General features: G+C 31.5%; 1 protein-coding gene across 2 annotated transcripts; it reads right to left on the reverse strand.

Moving 5' to 3' along the window:
- Window positions 1-323: 323 nt before the first annotated feature.
- LOC145579818 (F-box/kelch-repeat protein At1g55270-like) lies at window positions 324-3,906 on the reverse strand. 2 transcript variants are annotated; one of them, XM_081637079.1, is made up of 3 exons: window positions 3,331-3,906; window positions 3,092-3,169; window positions 324-1,816 (listed from the first exon to the last, which is right to left on the reverse strand). In XM_081637079.1, the coding sequence occupies exons 2-3, from the start codon at window positions 3,119-3,121 to the stop codon at window positions 554-556; spliced, it is 1,293 nt and encodes a 430-aa protein (XP_081493205.1). In that variant the 5' UTR covers window positions 3,122-3,169; window positions 3,331-3,906; the 3' UTR covers window positions 324-553. The 2 variants fall into 2 exon arrangements, with proteins under 2 accessions (XP_081493205.1, XP_081493204.1); XM_081637078.1 differs by lacking the exons at window positions 3,092-3,169; window positions 3,331-3,906 and adding an exon at window positions 2,143-2,287.
- Window positions 3,907-9,594: the final 5,688 nt, after the last annotated feature.

The following is a 9,594-nucleotide window of genomic DNA, read 5'->3' on the forward strand; positions in this document are numbered from 1 at the left end:
TACGTCAATTCAATCGTTGCATTTACTAATTGGAAGTTTGTTTCGAAGATAATGGTCCATCCAGTATTGAATATTAGAAAGTTACCTTGTACGGGATATGACGTGATCTTACAAATCAGTCAAGTATAATAGTTGAAAGTCATCTCTCCAGCATTTGATTAAACTATTTTCATATTGGATTATTTAAGCTATGTTTATTTCACCTTATTTCAAAATTTCAATGCTAATCAAGATCATTCAATTGTAAACGCACCAATTCATTTGCATCAAAATGTTAAGGTTGTTATCAATTACTTTCATTATAACATCTTCTACAAGGCATAAACCATGAAGAGCATGATTCACTATATAAGCTATGTGCAATAGATAGAAGATATATTTGGTGCATGAGCTACAACATAATATAAAAACACAACGCTAATAGGCTTGTACATTACTCGCTCTAATATAGCAAAATTTAGGCACATCATGTGCCTAAAGATTGCTACATCAAGAGACGCCATAAACACAACACAAAATTCCTATTTCTGATTCTTTGTTGTATACCCTAGTTTCAAGCTTGAAGAACCTGACAATGGACAATATGGCTTTTTAGGCGTTTCCTACCTGCAATACTTGACCAAATATTCGACATCATGGTCTTGAACTGACCTTTCCCTGTGATTGTTTCCCACAGATCATCAGTAGTTGCTGCACTTCCTGCATGCTCAGATCTTGAGACATCTACCAAAGAAATGCTCATGTTATTACGTACTATACTTAACTTTCCATTAAGAGGAACAAGGGCTGCTGCCTCCAAACCCTTGGAGTTTCCCAGATGAACTCTACTATCGATATGTTTACTCCAGGAATCACTCGCCTCATCATATACCCTAAGTTTACATCCATCTTTGCAGTCCAAGGCATAGAGCTTCCCGTTCAAAGAGGCACTGGGATTCCTCCAACCTGCAACCATTCCATCATAAATTGGATACCAGCTGTTAGATTCTGGGTGATATACTTCACTTAAAACCTGACGATGTGACCCAAGCCCTTTTAAGAACCACTTTCCTTCATAAACAACTCCGATGAAAGGCACCATTGCTGTACTCATATCAGAGATTATGGACCACCTATTCTTGTTAGGGTCATAAACTTCAGCTGATCTCAAGGAACGGTGTATACCCTCATTCTCCCCACCTGCTACATACAGACAGTTGTTAATGACACATGCACCAAAGAAATGTCTACGGCGTAACATATCTGGAGCCCGATGCCATTTATTTGTTCGGGCACTATAAAATACAACACGTCTCATTGAGCCCTTAAGGGGGTGCCTGCCTCCAAAGAGGTATAAATGACAGCCACTAAGAACTGCGCATCCAAATCCTAAAGCTTCAGAGAACTCTTTGGGAACAGGTGGAAGGGGTTGCCAGAGTTGGTAGGCAGGGTCAAATGCATGCCATGATATTTTACCATCTCGATCTCTCTTAATGACATATACCCATTCTTCTGCAATTCCTAGACTCTTCCTTAATGAATAAAAGAAGTTGCCAGCAAGAAGACGGTACCATCTTTTGCTGACTAATCGGAGGTTTCGGTGCTCTACTCTTGGAACCCTAATTAAGCAAGCAATGGCCAGATCATCAGGGAGACCTGGAAGGAGAGGAGACTGACTGCGACTTCTGTCACCACGTGAAGGCTTCTGCCGTGTAGGATGAATGGAAGGCTTGATGTCAGGTTGAAGACACAACCTTGTCCCAGGGACATATTTCTTTGCTCCAGCTACAGATTTTAAACCAGCATCAACTCTACACAAGCATGCTGTTGTATCAACCTGCAAGAAGAGAATTATTCTGATAGTTATAAATTAAGATCATTTTTCCTTGTTCATTCTTACCATTCAACATACATAAATTCCCTAGCATTTCTTAAGCAATTCTTCACAATATCCGGCAAGAAAGAGAAAATGATCTACCTATCATGATAAACTTCAAGACTTTACTTATCATCACAATAATCAACTACAGATTTATATAAAGGAGAAATTTCAGCAATACTTGTTCTGCTTAATGCTAATCATCTTACTGAATGCAAATATAATATACGAGTCAAAGATCAGAGACTCAAGATGAAAGTAATTAAGTAATCCATCATGCCAACCTGAGCAAGAAGTTTTCCTGATTTTGGTTCTTGTGGCATCTTGAGAGTTTAGCAAAAGAACTGAGCATACTGCGTAAAATAAAGTGCTCGCTTGTATATCACTTATTCAGACCCCCATGATGTGTTTACCCCCTCAAAAAAAAAAAAAAAAAAAAAAAAAAAAAAAAAATCAACCAAAAAACACTTCCCTTTATCTAATCATTGAATGATAAACACAGCATGACCATTTCAATTACTCTATGGTTGAATCTTCTAAACCGAGATTCAAACTGAAATGCTATGTCCGAATCAGTACTGCTATTGACTGACAATATGATTGACAATCTTACTCAACAATTAATTCCAAAATTTCCTTTCCCTCACTCAACCGGCATCCAGTATTGACTACTCGACTTGGTATGAATCCCCAGCTTGAATATCTTTCCATAATGATCAGTTTTTGACTTGTTGACTTGCCAAGAGTTAACTAAGAATGTTCAGCCCCCCCCCCCCCCCCCCCCCCTCTCCTCTTACCCCGCGTAAAGTACACGGTAACGTTTGATATTGATTAGTCTCACACACATGTACAACAAAACTGCAACTCTCCTTTCCCTACCACACCCCGCGTAAATTGCTAACACTCCTTTCCTCACCACCTCGCGTAAAGTATACATTAATTTCCGATAAAGAATAGTTTCACACACATGAACAATTAAACTGCTAACTCTCATTTTCCCACCCAGTTACCCCTTCACCAATTAAGTAAATAAATAAATAAACAAATTAATTAAAATAAATAATTAGGATCAAATTTATAATGCAGATCTACAATATGAAAGATTGAAACTTTTTAGCATTTGAACAAGCACTGCAACTTATAACTAAACAACAAAATTCATACAAACAAAAAATTTACCAAAACATTACCAATCATAAAATTGACTGAAATATGCAGGACAAAACAACTTACCAAAGGAGGTTGAATAAATTTATTATCCATTTCTCATTCATCACCAAACCTCCTCAATTGTTCAAATTTTTCCAACCCCTGCAGAAAACAATTACACCAAATTACATATTAAAATGATATTAGCATATAACAATGTTCATAGCTTTTTAAAATCAAACGTTCAACAGATAAAATTTAATATGCAATCTATCTACTAAAAACAGCATTAAAATCAAAAGTAAAAGGTTTAAATTACCCACCAATTAGGTCATTGAAGCTGATAATACTTCACTTCTTGAAATTCAATGGCAAGGCAAAAAACCCATATAAACAAAATCCCCCCTAAGTTTTTACCAAAATTGGCAACAAACTAAGTATAATCAGCTCATAATCTATAAAACCCATTTCCAAAATAAAAAACCCACATCACAAAAAGCATCAAATTTCCACTTTAATAGCTTCAATTATATAGAAATTATAAATTTCCCCCCAAAAAAAGTTTGATTTTTTAAAAAAATTCTTTAAAATGCAAGCAACCAAGGTGAAAAAAAAGGGCTTTTTTTTGTGAAATTTAACCAGGGAGTGAGAAGAAACCCAGAAAAAAGATGCAATTAAACAAGAAAAACAATGTCTGGGAATTAGAAACTGATAAAAAAGATGATGAAATGAGGCCCCAAATCGGCTAAACCTAAACCACTATGAAGTATTAAAGGTTGTTTTTAATGGGTATGATGCCAAATTTTTTGGGTGGGTAAGTTTATCAGAGCAAAACCCCAAGAACTACTCGGTGGAATAATTTATGTAAGCTTTGGAAGTTTGCTGTTTGTTTGAAATTGAGGAGAGAGAAAATGAACTCTACTCCCAAAAAAACAAAGAAAAAAAAATTGGGAGAGTTAAAAAAAAAAAAAAAAAAAAAAAAAGAAGGTCAAATGGGAGAGAGTATAAATTTATAATGAAGTATATTTATATTTAAATGTATTTTTTTGATAAAAATATTTAATTTATGTAATTACTTGCTTACAAATTACATGCACCAAGAATGGATGAAGATTTCAAGAAAAAGGTGAAAAAGTTGAGATTTCACATAACTTCAAATCCAACAAGATGCTTTTGATTGTTAGTGTGGGCCATCCCATTATGTTTGACTTGCCTATTTTACAAATGGTATGTTGGCATATGAGCAATTTAGATCTTTGGCAACTTGTGGTTCCAAATTTTAAATTTGAGGAGTATGTATCAATGTATGAGTAATAATCTACAAGTATAATCCTAAATTGGTTGTCAAAATTACTTTTTGCACAATCTTAATAACACAATTTCAATTAAAAAAATCTTAATTGTGCATCCAAAAGGAAAATGATACGTGATTACATGACACTAGTTAATACTTTGTTTTTTAGTTGCAACTAAATCAAAATATCATAATAGTTGCAACACGCCAACACACTATAGAAGGTTTCTATGGAAAAATTATACTATTGCTTTTATTTAAAGTTAATGGCCCACTTTATTATACTTCTAACAACACCTTATTCTATTTTAAGTGTATTATATAGCGTGAGGTCCACTTTTCTTAAATACCATGATAAGGTGTATGTTGCAATTATAAAAAAAACGTAAAAAGTACGCAGTTTTGTCATGTATATTTGAATTAATACCATATTTTTTTGTGTTTAAAGACCCATAAGGGCGGGTGATAAGAATCGATCCCAAGATCACCTGAAATCAGGAGGAAGCTCTAACCACTTAGTCATCCCACACTCTCACTAGGGGCCTGTTCTCTTCAGCTTATTTTCAGTTCAACTCCAATCAGTTCAGTTCTTAATTTCCTTCTCTCATAAAATATTCAGTTCAGTTCAGCTCCAAATCCGTTCAGTAATTCAGAGACGACCCTGAATTAATACCATATGAGTAAACATACGTTGAATTGTTAGAGTCAAGTTTTTAATCGTGAAATGTAGATGATCGAAATTGTAATCGTCCCATTATTCTATTATTTATAATTCTCTCTAGTGTAATCTTACACTCTCCTACAGTCTTATACAAGTTTGAGTGTAATATTACATTTGGGTGTACAATGAAAATTGCATCAATTACTTTATATACAACTCCATTATAATTTGTGAAGAAATCCATACAATATACGTAGTAAAAAATACGAAGTAATAAAAAATGCAAACAAGTTTTCATTGCAATCTAATTCAATTCTTTACAGATTTTTAACACTTATCCACTATAGAACTATAGTAAATTAGAAAGTGGGATTTGTTTGCCTTTTATTCTTCCTTTTTTCCCCTGTTTTAAAATTAAAGAGGTAAGAATCTTTCCTATTTAAGGTTTTAGACTTTAGTACAAAGTAACACATGAGAAAGAAAGAACCCACCATTCATCATTCTTAATGCATTAGTCCTAAAAATATGCTCTATTTTATTTTAATTGATACAAATTATTTATCAAAAAATTCAAGCAAAAAAAAGTAGAGTGTAAAAACAAGTGAGAATTATTTATCTTATGACAAAAGATAGGAAGAAAAATCATTTAAAACAATGACAAAAGATAGGGAGAAAAATCATTAAAAATAACAGTGCTGTAACTAATAATTTATTTGAGACAGATTAAAATAGATAAAATTTGAAATTAATTTGAAACGAATGAAGTAATTTCTATTTACATTGAAAAAGCTAGTCCAATAACTCCAATTTCACTATAAATCTATAATCATGGGTTGTAACTTGTAATGATCAAATGGGTCCCCTAATTAATGATGATCAAATGTGATTAAGTGGGGCCAATAATTTTAAAGTTTAATTTTACTTTCATGTATGTTGTTATAATTGGTCCTTAATTATTTTTAATTTCTTATTACATATAAAAACTACTTTAATATTCTCCTTTTTTTTTCATTCTTGTTTCCTACATACTTGATGTTTCACGATTGAAGCTACGACCTTAGGATAAAACTACCCCTAGTTTCATACATATGATATTTTTTTTAGGGTATTTGTAATTGATGAAACTTTATAGTAGCTTGTATTGCCACATCATACGCTCAAGCTACAACATTTACTAGCTAAATTTAGCTTCAATGACTAGCTTCTTTACAAATTCCATCCAATCACATATAATCTTCGATCATGTACTTCTTATATGTTTTTACAATGTTCACAAAAAATCTTCCTATTATTAGAGTAATACTTAGCTTTAAACGGATAAATATACACCCAACTCATATAACGTAGACTTCTCTACTAGAGTTACTCTCTATTAAAAATTAAACTTAGAAAATTACTCCGTATTTAAAAGCACTTGATTTTGTGATTGCTAACATTTTCAACAAAAAGTATGTTGCTTTATTCGGATGAGGTTAATTGTTTCCTAGCAACTTGCAAGTTGGGGGAACCAAAGATGGTTGAGATTATAGTTTGATATAGACTGCTCATCTTTAGTGGGGTTCACAAGCTTCACATCAACATTTTTCACTTTTTATTTTTAAGATAGAAAGTATATATGAAGTACACAAAATTGACAATCAAATTAAAAATAAAAGCCAACATTTCAGGGAGTTTGATTTTTTGTTGTTGTTGTGGTAATTTACTTTTGATAAACTTGTTGATAAGGGGGAAAAAACCTGTTGATACAATGTTAGGGCAAAGGGAGGAACAAGGAGGCAAAGATTAGCTTAGATAGATAAGATACAACTCGGATATTACTGGAGCTCGATTTGGTCAAAACTCGACTTAAGATATAAACTTAATAAGCCATTTTATTGAATTCAAAATCACCCAAGTAAACCTAATATATGTATTGTCAATTCTTATTGTTTACGTTATAACTTTATTAATTTTTTTTGAGGTTAAATAGTCTTTGATAGAAGCTCAATAGAGACTTTCTACTCTAGGGTTATAAACAAATTAAAGGAAAATAATCCAAGGGAGCAATCCTTGGCCAATGATGAAAAAAAATAGCTAGAAATATTGTCGTGTTGTTCATAATAATTAGGCTCATAGATCATAATATAGATGTTAGTTCTTGAACAAAAAATTGAAAGCATCATATTAAGTTTGGCACTTTAAATATGTAATATAAACGTAATTTAATCATATGTCCTATCTATCACTCCAAAAATTAATCATAAAATTTTGAACGTATCATATTTAGTTGGGCACTCTGATTATGTAATGTAAATATAATTCAATCATATGTCCTATCTAATACCCAAACCTAATCATAAAGTAACTAAGACGATTGAACATCTAATTTAATTGATTTAATCAATAATAGTACAAAGCAGCAAACATTCTTATGCACACGTAGCAAAATACTTTATAAAAAGCTTAGCAATTTCTTGATAACACTACTTTGCTTAATTAAGTTAATAAATCACACCTTTTTAAACAACACGTCATTCAATGCCAAAAAACTACGTAAAAAGCTTGATATTACAAGTTACTCTATATTCTCATGTTGATGCCAAACTTGATGTAGTCAATTTACATAAGTTAGTCATCTCTAATCCCAAAAATTAATTTTCATTTTCCATACCACATTTTTTTTTTGTATTTTTATTTATTTATTTATATATTTTAATTTTTCGCCCCTTATTTTTCCAATAGTAAAATTTTGATTTTTCTACATGTCCATTATTTTGCTAAATTCTTTTCCAATCAAACGAGACAAATAGTGTAGAATAATCCAAAACATGTGAGTTCAATTGGATTCCGATCTACAAACAAATATTAATAAAATTGATATTATTTGTAAAAGAGTAGAAATTAGTAGTTTAATACTACTATGACGTTTTGTCTTGAGCAACATTAAATTAATTGATAATTTTTTTTTAAAAATATATTATTTATTATAAGTTTATAACTAGTAGGTTGCGTGGTCTGCTGGATTAATAATATGAATATCAAAAATTTAAATGTAATCCTAGTGTACTTACGTAACGCTCCTTACGTGCAAGATTCTCCTTCATTATCTGATTAGAATACTAGCTACGAGTATGTATGATTTATTTGTTACTCTATTTCTTATTAAATTTCGTTACATAAAAGTGTATATAACACGATAGGGTATTAGGGTTCAAGGCATTTGCTACTCCATTTCTTATTCAATTTCATTACGTGAAAGAGTATATAACACGATAGGGTATTAGGGTTCAAGGCAAAAGGAGCGTGTTTCAAGTAGTCGAGTTCTCCCGAGGGCCGAGGCTGAAATTTTTAGGGCCCATGTTTGTATTTGTGTTTTTATAGGAGCTAGTTTAACTAAATGTAATTTTCTGTTGAGCAATTTAATTTTGTAATTTTGTTGATTAAACATATGTATTGTTGTATTGAAAAAACAAGCTTAGTATATGGACTACTATAATATGGAGTAATATTTACCATGAATAAATAAATAAAGAAGAAAGAGTGTGCATGTTATGGTGTGCGTGTGCCTTTGAATAGGCCCTAACCAAGATCCTGTTCACTTCAGCTTAATTTCACTTCATGCAGTTCAGTTCAACTCAGTTAATTTCAGTTCCAACCAGTTCAGTTCAGTTCAATTCAGCTCCTAATTTCCTTCTCTCATAAAATATTCATTCAACTCTATTCAGTTCAGTTCAGTTCAATTCAGCTCCTAATTTCCTTCTCTCATAAATTATTCATTTCAACTCTATTCAGTTCAGTTCAGCTCCAACTTAGTTTAGTAAATGTGAACAGGTCCCAATTCCCAAGTAAATCCCTTAGAAGGAAACAAATGATAATTGTATACGGAGTAATAAATTATTAAAATTATTTGTTGATTAATCTAATGAGGATTTTTTTTTTTTTTTTTTTTTTGAGGCAAATCTAATGAGAAAATTAGGGTAAAATAAGTTTATCTTTCGGAGTATAATTTACTCTCTATTAACCGAGTATTAATTTATTGAGATAACTTTCCCTGAAGTCATCATGTGATATTTAAAATTCATTTACGCATCTTAAATTCTTAAGTACTCCATATATATCAATTTAAGTAATCCGTATCAACTAGACATATATTGATGGTAAAAAACACACTAAAAAAATTTATATTTTATTTATTTATTTTTGAAAAGGATTTTTTTTTTTTTAATGTAAGGTGTAGCTATCATTTTAGATATTTCTAAATTACAAAACATGATTAAAAAAAAAAAAAAAAAAAAAAAAAAAAAAAAAAAAAAAAAAAAAAAAAAAATGAGAGAGAGAGAGAAGAAACTAGAAGAGTAGAAGTCTCCAAGATATGAGGTCAACTTTAGGGTAGATGTGACACGAGATGGGCAAACCACCCCACACCTATTTTCTTTGGTGAATGAAAATAGTGAAAACTCAAATATAGTTGGCAGTTCGTTTATGGCACCACTTTCAATTTTAAAGAAAAGTGTGCATTTTCATTCCACGTAAACATAATGATTATTTTTTGAAAAGTATTCTTAATACAATTCACGTAAACATAATGAAGTTGCATTTATGATCTCATGAATGTTGTACTCCATGTTTTTTTTAAAAAAATAAACAGAAGAC

The sequence above is a fragment of the Chenopodium album genome, chromosome 14, assembly GCF_948465745.1.
Source record: "Chenopodium album chromosome 14, dcCheAlbu1.1, whole genome shotgun sequence".
NCBI classification, from domain to species: domain Eukaryota; kingdom Viridiplantae; phylum Streptophyta; class Magnoliopsida; order Caryophyllales; family Amaranthaceae; genus Chenopodium; species Chenopodium album.

Coding starts and splice junctions, on each gene's coding strand:
- LOC145579818 (XM_081637078.1), bottom strand. CDS start 2,181: ATGCCACAAGAACCAAAATCAGGAAAACTTCTTGCTCAG. Junction 1,817..2,142: donor CAGGAAAACTTCTTGCTCAG/GTTGGCATGATG, acceptor CTCTTCTTGCAG/GTTGATACAACAGCATGCTT.